The sequence below is a fragment of the Esox lucius genome, chromosome 17, assembly GCF_011004845.1.
Source record: "Esox lucius isolate fEsoLuc1 chromosome 17, fEsoLuc1.pri, whole genome shotgun sequence".
In the NCBI taxonomy this organism is placed as follows: domain Eukaryota; kingdom Metazoa; phylum Chordata; class Actinopteri; order Esociformes; family Esocidae; genus Esox; species Esox lucius.
The window spans coordinates 32,647,627-32,667,227 of NC_047585.1; the positions used below are offsets into that span (position 1 = coordinate 32,647,627).

A 19,601-nucleotide genomic window follows, 5' to 3' on the forward strand; every position below is an offset into this window, starting at 1 on the left:
CTCGTGGGGCATCAATGATCATGAGGAAGGTGAGGGATCAGCCCAGAACTACACAGCAGGACCTGGTCAATGACCTGAAGAGAGCTGGGACCACAGTCTCAAAGAAAACCATTAGTAACACACTACGCCGTTATGAATTTAAATCCTGCAGCGCACGCAAGGTCCCCCTGCTCAAGCCAGCACATGTCCAGGCCCGTCTGAAGTTTGCAAATGACCATCTAGATGATCCAGAGGAGGAATGGGAGAAGGTCATGTGGTCTGATGAGACAAAGAGAGCTTTTTGGTCTAAACTCCACTCGCCGTGTTTGGAGGAAGAAGAAGGATGAGTACAACCCCAAGAACACCATCCCAACCGTGAAGCATGGAGGTGGAAACATTCTTTGGGGATGCTTTTCTGTAAAGGGGACAGGACGACTGCACCGTATTGAGGGGAGGATGGATGGGGCCATGTATCGGGAGATCTTGGCCAACAACCTCCTTGCCTCAGTAAGTGCATTGAACATGGGTCGTGGCTGGGTCTTCCAGCATGACAACGACCCGAAACACACAGCCAGGGCAACTAAGGAGTGGCTCCGTAAGAAGCATCTCAAGGTCCTGGAGTGGCCTAGCCAGTCTCCAGACCTGAACCCAATAAAAAAATCTTTGGAGGGAGCTGAAAGTCTGTATTGCCCAGCGACAGCCCCGAAACCTGAAGGATCTGGAGAAGGTCTGTATGGAGGAGTGGGCCAAAATCCCTGCTGCAGTGTGTGCAAACCTGGTCAAGGACTACAGGAAACGTATGATCTTTGTAATTGCAAACAAAGGTTTCTGTACCAAATATTAAGTTATGCTTTTCTGTTGAGAGTTGGAATTCTTACTGGTTGGTTGGTGATCAAATACTTATGTCATGCAATAAAATGCTAATTAATTACTTAAAAATCATACAAGGTGATTTTCTGTATTCTTTTTTTAGATTCCGTCACTCACAGTTGAAGTGTACCTATGATTAAAATTACAGACTTCTACATGCTTTGTAAGTGGGAAAACCTGCAAAATCGTCAGTGTCTCAAATACTTGTTCTCCCCACTGTATTTCAGCAAGACAAAGACAAACCACATTCTGCACATAAAGTATCTCACAAGAGTACACCCCTCACATTTTTGTAAATATTTGAGTATAACACTGAAGAAATTACACTTTGCTACAATGTAGTGAGTGTACAGCTTGTATAAGTGTACATTTGCTGTCACCTCAAAATAACACAACACACAGCCATTAATGTCTAAACCATTGGTAATAAAAGTGAGTACACCCCAAAGTGAAAATGTCCAAATTGGGCACTAAGTGTAAATATTAATACATCTAAACCTATTTGGTTCAGATGGTGTCAAGCATGTGTGGCAGCATCCAGGTGAGGAGTACAAAGACAAGTGTCTTGCCTACAGTCAAGCATGGTGGGAATGTCATGGTCTGTGGAGCTACAGTTCTTTGAGTGAACCATTAATGCCAACATGTACTGTGACATACTGAAGCAGAGCATGATCCCCTCCCTTCGTAGACTGGGCCGCAGGGCAGTATTCCAACATGATAACGACCCCAAACACACCTCCAAGATGACCACAGCCTTGCTAAAGAAGCTGAGGGTGAAGGTGATGGACTGGCCAAGCATGTCTTCAGACCTAAACCCAATTTGAGCATCTGTGGGGCATCCTCAAATGGAAGGTGGAGAAGCGCAAGTTCTCTAACATCCTCCAGCTCTGTGATGTTGTCATGGAGGAGTGTAAGAGGACTCCAGTGGCAACCTGTGAAGCTCTGGTGAACTCCATGCCCAAGAGGGTTAAGGCAGTGCTGGAAAATGAGTGATGACACCAGATTTAACACTCCTACTCCCCATTCACACCTGAGACCTTGTAACACTAACGAGTCACATGACACCGGGGAGGGGAAATGGCTAACTGGGCCCAATTTGGACATAAGAGGACTCCAGCAGCAACCTGTGAAGCTCTGGTGAACTTCATGCCCAAGAGGGTTAAGGCAGGGCTGGAAAATGATGGTGACCACAAAATATTGACACTTAGGGCCCAATTTGGACATTTTCATTTAGGGGTCTACTCACTTTTGTTGCCAGTGGTTTAGACATTAACTGCTGTGTGTGGAGTTATTTTGAGGGGACAGCAAATTTACACTGTTATACAAGCTGTACACTCACTACTTTACATTGTAGCAAAGTGTCATTTCTTCTCATATTTAGAAAGATGTGAGGGGTGTCTGGGGGCTAAACTGGCCTACCTGCAGTCCAGCACAAAAAATTTGGTGCATTGTGAAATGAAATATACGACAAAGGAGAACCAGAACTGTTGAGTGGCCGAAATCCAACATCAACCAAGAATGGGAAAACATTTCACTTTCAAAACTAGAGCAATTGGTCTCCTCAGTTCCCAAACACTTAGAGTACTGTTAAAAGAAGCGGTGATGCAACACAGTGGTAAACATGCCCTTCCCAACTTTTTTTAATTCAAAGTGGGCATGAATTTTTCCAAAAACAATAATATTTCTCAGTTTCATCATTTGATGTTAACTTCATTATCTATTAAATACAGTGTTGTCCATATAGGACCAGTCCAAAGTTTGGACACCAGTACTAATTCAAGGTGAAAAAAATTCTTTAGTTCACTGTTTTCCACACTGAGTAATGATGAAGACATCAAAACTATGAGATGAATATGAACCATGTAGTAACCAAAAAAAAAAAAGGTATTGACCAAATCAAAATACATTTCTATTTTAGAAACTTCAAAGAAACCATTCTGCCTTGATAACAGCTTTGCACACTCTTGGCATTCTTTTGACAGTATGTATGTCTCAACAGTTATGTCTTTAATAATAATCAGATCAGTTTTCTAGAAGGAGAATATGCCAGGTTAAACATGGCAGCTAGCATTCCGAGCTGGTTATTTTTTCTCTCAATGAGTAGCCTTTTGGACTTCAGGCTACACTGGAAAGGCATTGCCAGCTAAGCAGGTTGGTTTGTAATGTCACCTGGGAAGTCCATTCCATATTTTCTCACTTAAGACCTTAAAATGACATTAGATCTGTTTAAATAGGCATATCAAACTTTGGCCTGCATTTGAAACCAACTAATCCTTCTATTTATCCATTGTGATGTAATTTTGCAGTATGGTTGTTTTTGGGCTATTGTCAGAATGTTTTGTGGCATCAATAATTATATTGGATAGGTACATCTGAAATGGTGAATGTCTAACCAATGTTTGCAGTAGGTATGTGCACTGGACATGATTTTACAATCCAAATAGGCTGTGTTATTATTCAAATAGTATTCGGTTAACCGAAATACATTTTCAAAAACTACCAACACAATATGAGCGCTACTACATTGAATAGGAAACACGTAATACCCCCTTTATAACACAGTCAATTAAACTCAATTAAACAGACTGTCCAGGACTCCCTGATCCAGGTCTGGGAGGAGATCCCCCAGGACACCATCACCTGTCTCATCAGGAGCATCCCCAGATGTTGTCAGGAGTGCATAGAGGCACGTGGGGGCCATACACACTACTGAGTCACATTATAATTTGTTGGAACAGCCTGTGATTTCAATTGTTTACTTAGATTTTTGGTGTGAGTTTGAATCCAGCCCTCAATCAGTTGGCGATTTTGGTTTCCATTAACCTTTGTTATGTAATTTTGTACATTGTTACACAATGTACAGTAAAGATTTTTTATGTGCGATTTAAGTGTTCTCTTACTTTTTTGAACACTGTACATAACGCACAAAGGACTGGGTGTCTTTTTAACATTGGTACAATGGTAATTTGTGTGAGAAAAGAGCAAGCATGCATATGGAGCAAGAAGTGCTGTAGACAAGCAAAACTTGGCTACAGAACTAGAAAACATATTTTTTTTACATAACATTGAGTTTATTGGATGGAAGAGTCTAGAAAAGCAAGTTAGCCAAGCTAGCCAGCTATATGCCATTTGCTTAACTCACCATTTTCTGCACTCACAACCACCTTTAGATTCGAAAGCCAACATTTTTTTCCTTAGGTAACATTATTTTAGTAAATATATTCCATCTTCCCTTGAATTAGTTAACTTTCGTCCACTTGTGGGATAGTGGCATAGGCTATGCGCTGTATATTGCATAATTCTGATTGACTGGGCTACCACACTACTACAGCTTTGACTGACGAACATAACCATGTTATAAAAATTATGATACACCATCATATATAAAAAAAATATAAAAAATATCTGTTAGAATTTTAACAGTACTCAGAGAAATAATATTCAGGTCTATTTATTTAAACTAAAAATAAAAATAAAAAAATAAACGGGGGCAAAACTGAAAACACAAGTATTGGAACATTACATTAATTTCGGATATTTGACTATCCATGGGCATCCCTAGTTTTCAGCGCTATGGATCTCAGCTCTATGGAAAAACGTTTCGAACTGTAGGAAATTTGCTTTAGAAGTGCAAACATTTCTTTCAGCTCCTTGGAGAGGTATACAATTTCAATAAATTGTTTTAAAATATATCAAGACAGGGAGTGGCTTCAAATATGTAAAGTCTGTGGGCTGATGGGCCAGCATTGCCTATCGCCACTCCCCTGACCACCTAAGTCCCCTTTTAATCCAGAAGAAACCCTGACATTACATAATTTTTGTCATCAATTGCACACAGTCTAACCAAAAAGTAACGTCTGCATTTAATATCCAAATCGGCTTTAGATAAAACTTAATTGTGCAACTTAGATTGAGCAAGGACATTCAGGTCCTCAAATTAGTTGCAAGCATTTCCATTTTCAAATTAGCGGTTTTCTCAAGACAGAACTGTGACATTTTGTTAAACAGGAAATATCTTTTGAAAATGGTCTTGCTTTCACAAAACAGTCATTGCAGTAATATTGTACCATACATAATACAAATACATTCAAAGGAACATTTCTTCATGTAAAGAACTGTGCAAACATATCTTGAATCCAGTTGTCCAAAACCAATTTCATAAACAACAATTTTCATAAACAACAGTCCAATTCCTTGAAATTAGGGGTGCCTGTCATTGTACTCCTTACGCCACAACTCCAAAAACATCACGTTTACCAACATCAATCAGGACAACAACCCTTCAACATCATAACTACACAGAATCTGACAGTGGACTACATGAAAGGGCAGAAGTGGAGAGGATATAGAGCTTCAGGTTCCTCTTTCTACATCACCAATGACCACAAACCCAGATAGCTTTGAAGAGTCTCGACCCCTTAGGAGGCAGAAATAAAGTCTGGTGTGTGTCCACCTACCCTCAGAGTTCTCTAGGTGCACCATTAACAGCATCTTGACAGGCCTTACAGTCAGAATAAGGCCCTAAAAACAGTCAAGGAGTCCAGTGGCCAAATATTCACTTTGGGACACCAGTGCCCAGAAACAACTGGGGACATACACAGCTCTGGAAAAAAAATTTGACCACTGCACCTCTCCTTTCCAAAAAAGTTGAAAAGGAACAGAAGAATTCAATTTGCAGTGGTATTTTAATTGTAACCCTTCTTTTCATCATTCAAAACCTTCCCTTTTGACTTATTTGGAAAGGAAAGAAAAAGGTGCAGTGGTCTCAATTTGTTCCAGAGCTATAGCTATATAAGTTGCAATGTTAGAATACACCTGTTAAAACATTTGATTTGATTTAATACAAAGGGTGGTCTGCTCATTGGTAGACTTTCCACTCGCAAGCAGCAACACAACCCCAAAGAGAAATGTGAAAGATAAATACAATACAGAGGAGCAAAACAGCTATGAATGTATAACCCAACTTCATATCCACCATGTTGTAAAAAATTAAGCTGACTACAACATTCCCTATATCATACCAGTTTGACTACTGATAAAGCCATTCATAACAACCAACAACATAAACACATCACATGTTTTTCTGATGAAAACAACTTACAGAACTGGACATTGTTTTAATTTATGAAAATGTATTTTAAAGACTTGTAAATCAAAGATACAAAAAATTCAAGGTATGGTGAAAAGGCAAAAAAAAAAAAAACAGCATTTCACCATTACTTTGTAATGTACGTTTAACCACAGTTCCAAAAAACGCTAGTAGGAAATTGAGGAACACTGCAACTGTAAAAGCATATTAATAAATGTTTTAAGACACCAGACGGGGTTACAATGGGGACAGCACCCACAATTAATCAAACTGGGGTTACGTTTCTGCATGACTGACGCTGCAAAGAAAATGAACTCCCCATTCATCATTTGTGCATGAACAATATAATTGGCTAAAAGAAAAAGAAAACCCGAAAGGATAAGTAACAGGTGTACTTCGCAATAACTTTCCCAGCTGGTGCTGTGGCCTCACTCAATTCACCAGGTAAAACATCAAGGTAACAGAAATATAAAAAATTAAATAAAAGGCATTCAAGATTCAGTGATTATCATTAGAAAAATAAAACAAATACCAACCGAAAGAGCAGTGGAACAAACGTGAATTGTTCAGGCTTGTTGGTATGGTTCAAACCAACGCCCTAACTTGTAAAGTAGCAGAAGTGTGGGCCTCGGGCTACATACTCTTCATCAACACTGCAAAAATGTTGCATGATGAGTGTGTGCGCCGTCATCAATAGTTACTGTACATATACCATCAACAATGTACAGTGCCAACTGCACGCCTTCTCATCAATGTCATGTAGTAATAACAGCGAAGTTGAGATGCACGAGACGACTAACATTAGGTTCGAGCTTTTTAAAAACTAGAGGTATAAAAGTGTAATCCATGCCTTGGTCTAACTTACGGTGCCCACATTACTAACAGATCAAATGAATACTCCAAACTTATTGAAAACAAAATCTGGGAGCAAATTCTCCATGTTTGTTGGTTAGCACCCTATTCCATTATAATCACGAATAAAGCCGTCTGTACTGTTTTCCTTCGTCCCAGACGCGAAGATCCCATTTTCAGAATCACAAACCGCGGCCTCTAACCTGGCGATTCCCACGCTGTAAAGAAGGCTAGAGATTGGTAGTAACTACATTGGTAACATTCGTGGTTCGGGGCTATAGCTAGCAACCGCTAGCAAACACAAAATACGTGTGCGCGAAGGAACGACCGACATACAGGTAATTTGGGAGTAACAAAAATTGGGAACAATTTCAACGCTTTAGATGGGAAATAACAATCGAACTTACCTAAATCATCCATGATGTTAGCAGCAGGGGTCACTTCTACACTGCGAACCAACTCGGTTGTCTTTGGTTATATCTGTCGATAGCTTTACCTACGCCTTGTCTTCTATACATCAATTCCAATGACCTGAATGCAGAAGTTTTCAAGTTAGCTTCTGCCTGCTGCTGTATTAGAGAATACAATACAGTCATAGGGAGCCACAGCTCGCCCCCACCTGGAGCCTCCAAGTTTACCAGTATTTAGCCTACCAGTAGGCTGCACCATTTTGAATTGTAGATATAGGCTGCCATCTAGCGGCAGTTGGACAACTAAGACGTATGGAAAAAATAATACACGTCTGCTTACTATTATAAACATGTTAAATACTTTTATTTCAGTTAAATATCACTACGACTAATTGTTTTGGGACGGAACGATATGACACAAATAACCATGTCCATATATTTCTGTTAATTAGAATAGTAGCCATTACATCCATGTATAAGTTGTCGACGACAACTTAAACATCTGATATTTTCACTCTATTACAGGAAACCTGTTAAACGCGAATTATCTCCTATGATGGAACAATTGACACTGCGTCAGTGGTGATCATCACGGAATGCCTAAAACAACCACAAAATGTGTTCTGAAAACCTATTTATATACATCCTTACAAGTGAAATCAACATGCTCTATAGTTTAAAAAAAAAAAGTTAATAAAGGTAATCCTTTGATTAACCATAACCGCTTTTCCTGGAAAACCTAGAAGGCAGGTACATTTATATTCAACACTTCCAATCAACTTGATTCCACAACTAAAACATTGACGGCTAATTGCCCTACACTACCTGGTAAGTATTATTTAATGTGTAGCGTGATAAAATCAGTGGATTTACGCATATTAGTGTGTTTAATTTTGGTTACTAAGATTTGAATCAGACTACCATATTACTTATCCATTTAAAAACTAGGCCAAAATGGAAAGAAATCAGAAAAAGACAGTTAACTTTGCCAAGCAACACCAGCATGTTCTCTTGGACAAAGACACTTACCTGGTTGCCATCCAAAAACACAAAGAACATCTTGTCTGTCTGGACACTAAGGTATGCCCAATCAGGATGACTGTAGCTAAATTACATTCTAAGTACTGGTGCTTTTGAATTGTGAATTTGCTGGTCAATTCAATTAAACTCATCTAATGACTCTGTCCTCCCCAAACAGATGAAGGAGATGAAGACCAAGCTATGGCAGAGGAAGAAGGATATGGGAGGAAGGATCTCTATTCTGAGTAGAACCCTTCACCAGAAGAAACACATCCGCATAATGGAAGACCATGTCAACCAGGTTCTGCAGTCATCATAACACAACCCAAAATATTCTGTGCGAGATGTCGCCAGTAGCCTATGTACTGCTTAGTGCTGTATGTTGGATGTCTCAGATTTTTCTATTTTATAAATGTGTGATGTGACATCCTCTAAAATATTGTTCGTATTCTGTGGTCTTGCAGGCAACTGCAACTTATGACAAGCTGCTGTCCAGGAACAAGGAGTTGCGTGAGGAGATTGAACACCTGCGGCGCCAGAGGTGCACTTTTGCCCAGATGAACCTGTGTCTGAGCCAAAAGCTATTGTCCCAGCACAACGTCATGGATGACCTGGTGGAGAAGTCTCTCCTTGCCTATGACCAGAGGTTAGAACCAAGAACAATGTATCTGTGTGTGTGATATACGTTTTATATACTTGGCTTGCCTGGGCCTGCACCTGCCCAGCCACAAAATATGGGCGTGCGTGTTTTCTAGGTCTGATGCCCTAGCACGAATGCTGGCTGTGAGGGAGCGAAGCAAAAGGGAAACTGGACTCTGCCTCACAGAGATGACTGAACTGAAGAGGGTCATCGATCACTACATGAAACTCCGCAGCTTCATGGTCAAAAAGTCCAAGGAAAGAGTACCCATGGGCGAGGATGAAGACACCAAAAAGAGAAGTGCGTACCAGAATGCCACAGAATATTTTTTATTCTACAATGTTAATTGAAAGTTTTTCCCATTTTGCCCAGAGACCATTAACCAAGAACCGCCTCTTTTCGAGCCAGCCCAAACCTTATTGTTGGTTGGTCATTGGTTCTCTTTGGTCCAGAAGCCGAGCAGGCTGAGCGTGAGCAAATGGGAGGCCAGAGTCTGGAGACATACAAGGCGTTGCACCAGCTGATTGTGGAGGTGGGCGGTGACAACAACCTGGGTCAGATCATCACTTTATTTATGGAGGATGAGGACAACAGCTTTGCCTACTTCAACTACATGAATGAGCTGAACAACAGCAGCAACATGCTGAAGTGCCACATCAACAAGCTCAGGGTCAGCACACAACAATCTGTCCTTTAGCCCTGTCATTTCTGTCACATAATGCCAAAGGAGTTTGAGTTCTTATAAAATGCACTACCCCACCTCTGTAACATCAGTGTTGTACTGACTTCAGTGGGGGTTATGTGTTCCGGCTGTCTTCCGCAGAGTGACATTGTTGACTTGGAGCTGGAGAAAAAACAATATGATGAGCAGTGTCAAGTTCAGCTCAAACAACTTCAGGTAAGGGTTCATTGGACTTTTTGACTGTGACACAGCTCTACACAGCTCTCCTGGGCCTGCTTGTTCTTCTGTGTTGCCCCCCCACCCCACGCCCAGACATGACATCATCTGTGGTTTAGCTTTTGACTTTGATCCCTTTTTTCACTGGTCCCCCTCAGGGAGAACTGGAGCAACGTCGCAGCATGGCCAATAATCTAAAGAGCAAGTACACTGTTGTTCTGAAGTTCCTTGACCAGCAGAAGACTGCCGTTGCCCATCTGTTCAACAAGATGAGGTGCAACATTGCTCCTATCACTGGCAAGCTGGGCTGCAGTGGTATGGTCACCGATGACAACGTCACCCAGTTTATCGGTTAGTGTACATTGTTTGATTGTCCTTTCCTTTCTCAGACAACGCTAAAGCTCTTCAAAGTACCAAGAAATAACATACAACAAAATTGGTAGCACCACCACTGTCCTGTTATTGGTGTTACTCACTTCAGCCTAGCAGCATGGTGGACTGTGTATAGCTAATGTGCAATTAGTTTGTTAAATGAACCTGAAAATAATTTTCCTTCCAGATATTCTATCATGGGCACCTAGTTGAACTTTTCGCTACACTCAAGACAACATTGGCTGTAATGAATATGTGGCCAATACAACCTTGATACAACAATACAACCTGGCGAGCCATCGTATAGGCATATAAAAGACAGAGGACATGGAACAAATGAACTCACTAGATGTAGAACTAGGGACAGCCAATGGGAGACAATCACCACAAAATACTACTAATCACTTCTCCTGTTCCACCCTGTCCCCTGATCCACCACAGGGATTCTGGAGGAGCAGGTGAAGCTGCTCTGGATGGTCCAGGCCCAGTGCAGCTACAAGGAGTCTGATGAGGTGGCACCTCCCCCATGGAACCTTCTGCAAGCCAGCTGTAGCCTGCGTTCCTCTGTGGCCCCCTCTGCTATAGAGGCCCCCTCTGCTGATGACAGCTCCACCGAAACACTACTGGGCTTGGGTCAATACGCTGGTACAGTAGAACCTTAGCCTGAAAAGGCATCTTATTCAGTATGTACAGCTTTACTTTCCGCCAGGACCTTTTCACGATACAGTGAATAGATTACACTATAACGAGAATGTGGAAGGCTTTAAATACACTGAAGACAAGGTAAAGGTAGTATCATCTCGCGTTCACAGTGTGAATAATAGAATGGCAATATTACAATGTAATTAAATGTGTAGTCAAATGTCCTTTAAAGTCAACAGTATTTATATGTTTATTCTGGTACTTCAAGTGGAGGGTACCAGTGTTTCGTGCTCGTTTAACTGTGTAGGTGTGTGTGTTGTCTCATAGACAGCGAACAGACACTTTGTTTCCAGAGCCTGTGTGATTGGGTGCTGCCCCGAGTTATGCAGGCTGAGCAGGGCAAAGTGCCCAGGCCCCCATGCACCCCACAGAGAGGTAGGAAGAAGGTCAACTCCAAGACTGCCTGAACAGGAGCCCCTGAGCAGCTCACATACTGTGTTGTCAATAAAGATTTGACATTATTCTGCATTAGTCAAGGGTGTCTGTAAACTATTTCCTGTTCGTAATTCCAAGTGTTCTTAGAAACGGGCTGCTAGCCCATGAGTGAAGGGCACTTTGATTTGGACCACATTGAGAATTCTATGCATTTGATTTATGGGCATAAATCAAGACTTGCTGGAGTGCCTATGTTAATTGGGATTCAAGTCTAGGAGGACATCAGCTCACTTAATCCTAAACAATTCAAGTTTCACCATCATTGTAAAGCCCTCTGGATTTTGTTGCTTCTGACAAAGTCATTCTGAAGATTATTTATTTCATGTGAATAGTTACTCATTTACAGCATGCCTGTCCTTCTGTTTTTAGGCTTGAATCTTTCTGTGGTGAATCTTCCTGTCTTTCTCCTTTTTAAAAGACAACTTAATGCTTTAAAGCAACAAATAAATATATTTGGATATCAAAGTGCATTTTCTTAGCTAGCTCTACAGCTTCTGTCCAAAAATGAATTGTTTGAAAATTACATAAACAAACTGAAAGAGTGGGCACCAAACAATGGGAAGAGACAGTGGTTGACATGTTTTCAGTCCTTCCATTGGAACAGAACAGTTAACGTCCAGTCAAACCATAGAGTAAAAGCAGGTTAGCTGGTTCATACATGTTCTGTTGTTTTGTGATTACTGATTGAGCAAGTCAAGTATGTTAGTCCTTTATTATTGCCTTGCCACTCCCATTGCATACAACCAGAGATTTTATGACTGATTTAACATGAACTCTTCAACCCTATTATTTGGCACTTTGTAAAACCACCTTTTTAAAAGGCTCTGTGCACAAGCGTATGGACGAACTTCCGCTTTAGCCAGTTGTTGGCTTATCATTTTCCGGTTTACTTAAGGCGATCACCCGCGTCGCCCAAAATTTCAGTTTTTAGTAGATGTCTCCAAGACCTGCCTAAAATAAGCATTAGTGATGTCCATCGAATTGTTGATGCCTGGTCCCCTGCTCCAACAAGCAAGCGGAACAATGGATTCAAACTCTACCTATCGAGTTATCTGCACAACTACGAGGGTAAGTAGTTTACTGTGGTGTGCCGGCTGGCTATCGGCTAAGCTAGTTAGCGACGTGTTCCTTTTTAGTGTAGTATTAGGCAGGACAATAGAATGCATAAACATTCACCCTAACCTCAAAAACGGCAAAATAACACTGTCTGAGCTGGAACGCAAGCGCGTCCCCATAGCAAGTGAATTGAAACGAACCTTCGTTCAGCCTCTTCAACCTGAATGAAGCTTAAAATTCCATAGCCTCAAAAAAGCACCAAAACAGGTCTCCTCTTTTATTTTACTACTGTAACCTCATTTCACAACGAAACTGAAAAATAACAACTGGCATAGGAAGTAAACATCTGGTCCTACATGGTATTAATTGCACTTAAACCTGCGTTACGTGGAAGTATATAAAAAAAATCGCCTTCTCTGACTATTTCTAGTCTAGCGTTTGAAGTCATTGAATGGCGCAAGTATATAAGTATATAAAAAAATCGCCTTTTCTGACTATTTCTAGTCTAGCGTTTTAAGTCATTAAATGGCGCAAGCCATATTTTATTAAAAAGAGGACCTTCTTTAAAAGGATGCCCCACTTGTACCTTGAAACTTAAATGAGTCACGTACATTATATTTCTTTTTTTCCCAACAGCATCACTCATTTTGTTGTGAGTTAAGGTGTTTACTAATGCGGATGAGTATTAATAAGTAAACCGGAAACTGCAATACCGACTTCTAGACAAAAGCGAAAGTTCCTCACTATGCTGGTGCACAGAGTCTATTGAACCTTTTGAGATGATTTTGTTCATCCAGTTGAAAATTTGATCTTTTTGATACAACGTTAAAGTTAGGGAAACCCATCATTTTTATTTGAACCAAGTTTCTTAGAAGGCAACCGCCTTGGTGTCCATTGTTGGTGGAAATACACAGCTCATTCAGACCCTTATTCTAGTAACCCCACCTTCAGTTTGGGCAATGAAATAAATGGGGGGTGACTCAAGGCTTTGCCATTCTCCGTCAAGTCTCCCAGCCTGGCCAGGCATTCGCCCAGTGGAGCAACAACAGGCTTTAGAGGATCACTGGCTGGCAGCGAATTGTCTGTGCGATGAGGTGTAATGTTACCCTGTCACGTCATTATGTGCACTGAAATAAACACAGGGCAAAGCCTAAAACAAACATTATCAGTATCAGGAGACTATATTCCTTGAAGCCTAAGACTGAAAACAAAAGGCTCTGGGCATCCATCTTCCCGTTAACTCTGCTGCTCTGGGAAAGAAGGTTGGCATAACTAAAATACAAAGCTCTCCCTCATTGTAGAGAGACATTTTAATTTCAAACTCACTGTAAGCTGTTTGGGCATAAGAAGCTTTATCCCACTGTAAATCTATTAACAACCCCAAATGATGCCATTAACCACTGATGTGATGTAATGTGACTCTTGCAAGTTATGGCACCTGAAAGTAAAGGTATTGAGATTATGTGTACTATGTATGCTAGTATGTTTTCAACACAGGGTGGAAACAGAACGTATGTGATCAAACTGGGCTAATAGTTAAATGTTAATGGAAAAATTCAGTGAATCATTGCTCCAATACATCACCTGTCAATCATGCAAGGGGCATCAAATATCTGTTTTGGTTTAACATTTGATTCTTTCAAATAAACAGTATGGTGAGGTGCAAGATAAAGCAAATGGAACATGTCCTGACAATAGGCACAGGAAACAATATTTATTTAAAAGTGATCAGCCCATATAATTGCTGTAGCCAAATGAATTCAACCATTTGGCTGAGGAGACCATTTACACAATGTTTCTTGCAAGTTAGCTTAACCACTGCTGATGAAGGACAACCAAAGAAGATGGCCAGTTAATAAGTGATTTGAGCCTTTCGGAGGAGAGAGGCCATTGATTGTTCGCGTAGTCCTTCTACTCTTCTTCCAAGGATGCAGGTGGCAGGGGATCGCTAACTAAGGCCTCTTGGCATAGGCTTACTGGAAGGGAACGATTGACTGGCGACAGAGCTAGTGAATAACTCCTGGCTGGTCAACATCAGCCAATCTGATGATGGAAGTGGACAGGGAAAGCACAGGATGAAGCCTGGAGATGATTGATGACACCCAACAGGTGTTTGGATGGTTGAATGTAGAAATAGAAGTTCTTGATTGTCTGCTGTCTAGAGTTTCTATTTCTACCCTCTTGACAGACATTTTAAAGTGGAGGTTAGTTACTCCTGGTCCTTCTCTTCTCCGTGCGTGATAATGTGCACCAGGTTTTTGTAGTCTAGATTTCCTGCCACGTCTGGTGGGAAGGCCGCAAACATTTGCTCCATCTAAGAAAACCACGAAGAAGACTTAGTTACTCAATCACTGACACACACACACACACACACACATTTTAAGCAACATGCAACAAAACGAGCATGAACTGTTGTGTTACCAGTTATGCATGGCAATGAGTTCATACAAATGCTGCCGTTTAGTAGCAATATGTGCACAGGTGACATGTGCACGCACAACATGGTTACAGGACATGTGCACGTACAGCATGGTTACAGGACATGTGCACGTACAGCATGGTTACAGGACATGTGCACGTACAGCATGGTTACAGTACATGTGCACGTACAGCATGGTTACAGGACATGTGCACGTACAGCATGGTTACAGGACATGTGCACGTACAGCATGGTTACAGGACATGTGCACGTACAGCATGGTTACAGGACATGTGCACGTACAGCATGGTTACAGGACATGTGCACGTACAGCATGGTTACAGGACATGTGCACGTACAGCATGGTTACAGGACATGTGCACGTACAGCATGGTTACAGGACATTTAGTAGGTTATGTTTCATACTAACCTCTTCAGGGGTAAATCTGTCTGCTTGTGTTGTCAGCATCTCTGTTACACTAGGGAAGAGTAACCACAAAATATTTAGGATTACATCAACCATCCACAAATATTTTATACCATCCCTAGCTACCCACCCAAATACACGCACGCACGCACGCGCACACACACACACACACAACGTGTACTCACAAGTCTTTCCTCAGGACTCCTTTTCCTTCAGGGTCAAATACTTTAAATGCATTGAGAATAGTCTCCTCTGGATCAGCACCTACAAAGACAATAATTCGGTAACATGTTTGAGAGTCCCACACTTCTTTCGGTAGATGCTCTGCAGATTTTTTAACAATCTATTAACCCTAACCCTAATCATAACCCTAACCCTGCCCCTTAACCTTATTCTTAACCTAACCCTAACCTTAGCAAGCAGTTGCTTATCAACAGATGGTTTGTTGACATTTTGTTGATAGTGTGACTGTCTCTAGAACATCTACAGATGGAAACTGGCACTCGCAAAATAAAGTGTAACCCAAAAGTCAACGGGAGGTACCCAAGTGAAAATACTAGTTCCAACACAAAAAAATATGGAGGAAAATTGTCTCACCTTTTAGCTTCTCCCCGAACATGGTCAGGAATACGGTGAAGTTCACAGGGCCGGAAGCCTCTTTCAGCATCTCATCTATCTCCTCCTGCTTAACGTTGAGGCGTCCTGTTATGTGCACGCGGGACAAATGGTTTTGTTAAGTCAGGTTATAACTGTGACATTGGGGTTCATTCTCAAGACATACCTGATCAAAAATATGAAATCACAGAATATATCTTTAACCCACCCAGGGCTGCAAAAGTGTCCCTCAGGTCATTTTTGTCGATGAATCCATCTCTGTTCTGGTCCATGATTGTGAATGCCTGTTAACATGAAGGTTAACATTTAACAGGAGACACACCAGAACCACTTACACCAGCACATAGATTGTGTGTGTGTATGTGATCACAGAAGTGTAATCTCAGTTACCCAGAAGTACAATTCACTCAAGAAGGATTGTAATTTTTTGGTTTAATCTGTCCATGAGAGATTTTGAGGGTCTGTGGAGCCACTCTGCATAGGAACTGAGTTTGTGTCTGAGTTTGGTAAAGTGGTAACACCTCATCCCCACTGATATGTTATCCCCAAACTGGGAATACAGGACACTCCCTCTTTCCTTCCACCTGTTCCAGAAATCTTTTCAAAACAACACCACTGATGAACTATAGAACCATCTGGGTATTCCCTTTTTCCAAACCTTTATTCTTAGTTGTGGTATTCATACCATGATGCCCTCTGGGGTTTTAGAGTGGCATCCAGACCGGGGCATGCTTCCTATTCTATTGGGCAGCCGTGGATAATCACTGGTGACAGGTTCTGAATGCCTGACCTTGATTTAAAGAGCGACACCACTCAATACCCCCAACACCTGGAATTCACGGCACGAGCAGGGAGACAATGGGGAGCTTTTGGAAGCGAATGTGCAGAGAAGAGGTGAACATATGACAGACTTACAGAAGTCCCTGAGTCCCACTGTAGCACCAAACTGACCCTAGCTGTAATGCTGGTTATATTTCCACCAGATCTATGTGGAAAGGATAATTTGAAACGGAATCGTCTGAGCTAGCCAAGTGCAGTGGTCACTACAGTGTTACCCAGGCTGCCCACTATTACCCGAGTGGAAACAGAAGACCCAGACAAACATGCGTGCAGGGAGACTGACGGGCTAATGTCATGGTAACAAAGAAAGCGATGCTTACCTCCTTAAACTCCTGGATCTGAGACTGCTCAAAAATTGAAAAAACGTTTGAGTTGGCTCCTTCCGCCGACTTCTTCTTTGCCTTCTTTGGTGCCTTCAGAGTGAACAATATATCCACAAATTAATTTCTAACAGTTTCATACTCAGTATTTATCCGTAGCAGAACAAGCACATAATCGGACCAATATGTCTATACAATCTATCCAGATAATCTTCAAGCTAACCGTAGCTACTATCAAAGTACTATCACTATCAATTCATACATCTGTCTATACATTACTTCGGCAGTGGAGTATCACACTAATAATTCCCTTGTCTAAAGCCCTGCCCTTGGCAATGCTGAGTGTGAAAGATCAAACTGTGGCTGAGAGCAGACAAGCACTTACCATGGCTGGACCTGGAGGAGGGAGATGGGTGTTGAGCAGAACAATGGGGATCCCAAAACGACACTGAACAATGGAGAGTGCTTTATCTGGCCTTATGTAGCCGACATACACTCCATTCTACTGGACGGTATAAATAAACCATGCCTTCTTTAGGAAGTGACAGGTAAACGACAAACCCAAAACACACACACCCCCTGCCCTAAGATTCATTGTCAGCTCTCAGAGTGGAACAACAGTGGTTTAGAATAACAGGACCTTGCATTATAAAGGTTAATGGAACCCAACTCAATCTTTATTTCCCACCCAATGTAGAGCATGGCTGAGTCTCCTCTCCTACCTTGTTTTCGAAGTGTCGCTGAATGAAGTTGGAAAGGATGATGCCTCACAAATGTAAAGCATAGATGATGCTCATTAAATTCACAGTCGGTATTCTGCAAAAAGACTGGGGTTGTTGGAGATTCTGACTGAATGGTGGCGAGTTGCTAAGGAAGGGTAGAACTGATCAGACCACAGGTTTGAGGACTGCTGGGTTCCCCACCTAACAGCGTTGTCTTACCATTGGACGCTTCACTCTACAACACAGTCTCCATCCAGAAGTGCTGCTCTGCAGCTTGACTCTGTGCTCCTTTTTACTGTCTATGTAATGCGTGTCGTCTTGTGCGTTTGATAAAGGAGCAGAAAGCAAACTTAGTGTACACGGATAATAAAATGGTACAGTGTAAAATGAGAGGAACTAAGATCAGAGTTGTTGAGTTTGGGTTTAGTGGAGGTACAGCTTAAATTACACAGCCAGATCATGCCTTTTCCCACTTTATTGCTGACCAGAACAGAACTCGATCATCCAACAGTACTTTTCATTGTGGTTCTGGCCACATTGGCAGATGCGTAACCAGGCCAGTGCATTTCTGCTCGGTTTAGCTCAGTACTGGGAAAACTTTTTTTTGCTGGCAGGTTACCAACTTACTGTAGGCTAAACCTTACTATATTTGAAAAGTCATTACATGCTGATATTAGTGTAGGTTTAAGGCCAATATTATCAGAAGAATGAACGGGACTATAAGAGCAGATAAAAGCTTTTTTTATGCCATTATTTATTGCCCTGCTGCTGTCAGAGGATTGTTAGTCTGCCAGGCTGGGTTAACTGTGGAGCAAGCCCAGTCACATCTCTCACATTCTTCCATACATAACCAACCATTCACACGACCCACACTTACTTCATACTGTCTTAGCTTGCTCTCCCTACATACATCTACCATCTTTGTAGCACTCCTATAGCACCTTTTGTTTTAGAGCATGCAGTAAAAAAAACAGCAGATAGGAAAATCGTCTGAGAATTTTCTGCAAGCATTCCCTTTAAGGTGGTATGCCGGGGAAGATGCTGATGAAAAACAGTAGGCCTACTGAGTCTTAAACTCAGGAGAGCAATATTAGCTTGGTTCCACATACTTAAGGATGACCCTGCTAACACAGAGAACCGTGCCTTACAATGTGTCAATTAGATTACTACGCCGTTTACAAGTCACTCAATACCACTCCTGTCAGAGTGGCAAGGGAAAGTGCCAATCAGTGAATAGGGTGTTAAGGGCAGAAGGAGGAACCTCAAACATTTTCTAGGTGGGTCACTCATCTATATTAAGGTCCTCATGTGCTAAAGAGCCTATCCCACCTCATCATTCTTTTCACTTTTAGACAGGTGTTTGACAATGAATCAACGGGTAAACGTCACTTCTGCCATCGTCTCTGTACTTCAACAGCATGAAAAGAAGTCTCTTGCAAGTCCTTTATCTGCTGTCAAAAACAACATTTATCAATATTACAATTCAAATTCGTCTGCTACTTACACGGAGATGGACAATTGTTTCGGCAGGCAGCTGTCTGGCTCCTCAGAGTTATTCCCAGTTTAAGACAAAAATAGCGGCTGCTGCTCTGAATGCCACTGGCTCTAGAATGGGATGGCATCTGTGGCTAGTGAATTAGGAGCCTAGTGGGATCATGAGACTGCTATAAATACCCAGTGTCCATTGTTATCCAACACACTGGACATGGACAAACAAGTCCCACAAACAACTATCACACACAAAATCCCTCTTTCACAGTACCACACGCAAGCACATACAAACAGGATAAGTGCCTCTTTCACAGTACCACATCCGCCACACACAAGCACATACAAACAGGATAAGTGCCTCTTTCACAGTACCACATCCGCCACACGCAAGCACATACAAACAGGATAAGTGCCTCTTTCACAGTACCACATCCGCCACACACA

General features: G+C 41.6%; 3 protein-coding genes across 5 annotated transcripts in view; 1 reads left to right on the forward strand and 2 right to left on the reverse strand.

Moving 5' to 3' along the window:
* Positions 1-7,421, reverse strand: part of LOC105017045 (paxillin) — a 39,661-nt gene extending 32,240 nt beyond the window's left edge. Inside the window, exon 1 of the mRNA XM_010881341.3 lies at positions 7,198-7,421. Within this exon, the coding sequence (XP_010879643.1) occupies positions 7,198-7,210 (13 nt within the window). The 5' untranslated portion in view covers positions 7,211-7,421. The remainder of the gene's footprint in view (positions 1-7,197) is intronic.
* On the forward strand, positions 6,926-11,305 carry LOC105017100 (coiled-coil domain-containing protein 63). Of its 3 annotated transcripts, none has more exons than XM_020055736.2 (11): positions 6,926-7,128; positions 7,726-8,028; positions 8,149-8,280; positions 8,399-8,521; positions 8,685-8,866; positions 8,976-9,160; positions 9,313-9,530; positions 9,684-9,758; positions 9,917-10,109; positions 10,572-10,775; positions 11,100-11,305. In XM_020055736.2, the coding sequence occupies exons 3-11, from the start codon at positions 8,155-8,157 to the stop codon at positions 11,237-11,239; spliced, it is 1,446 nt and encodes a 481-aa protein (XP_019911295.2). In that variant the 5' UTR covers positions 6,926-7,128; positions 7,726-8,028; positions 8,149-8,154; the 3' UTR covers positions 11,240-11,305. The 3 variants fall into 3 exon arrangements, with proteins under 3 accessions (XP_019911295.2, XP_010879753.3, XP_019911296.2); XM_010881451.3 differs by having other exon boundaries at positions 7,947-8,028; XM_020055737.2 differs by having other exon boundaries at positions 11,126-11,198.
* Positions 11,306-14,022: 2,717 nt separating this feature from the next.
* On the reverse strand, positions 14,023-17,440 carry myl2a (myosin, light chain 2a, regulatory, cardiac, slow). Its single transcript, XM_010881339.4, has 7 exons — positions 17,330-17,440; positions 16,945-17,037; positions 15,993-16,068; positions 15,767-15,871; positions 15,355-15,433; positions 15,173-15,221; positions 14,023-14,637 (listed from the first exon to the last, which is right to left on the reverse strand). The coding sequence occupies exons 1-7, from the start codon at positions 17,330-17,332 to the stop codon at positions 14,533-14,535; spliced, it is 510 nt and encodes a 169-aa protein (XP_010879641.1). The 5' UTR covers positions 17,333-17,440; the 3' UTR covers positions 14,023-14,532.
* Between the last annotated feature and the right edge of the window lie 2,161 nt (positions 17,441-19,601).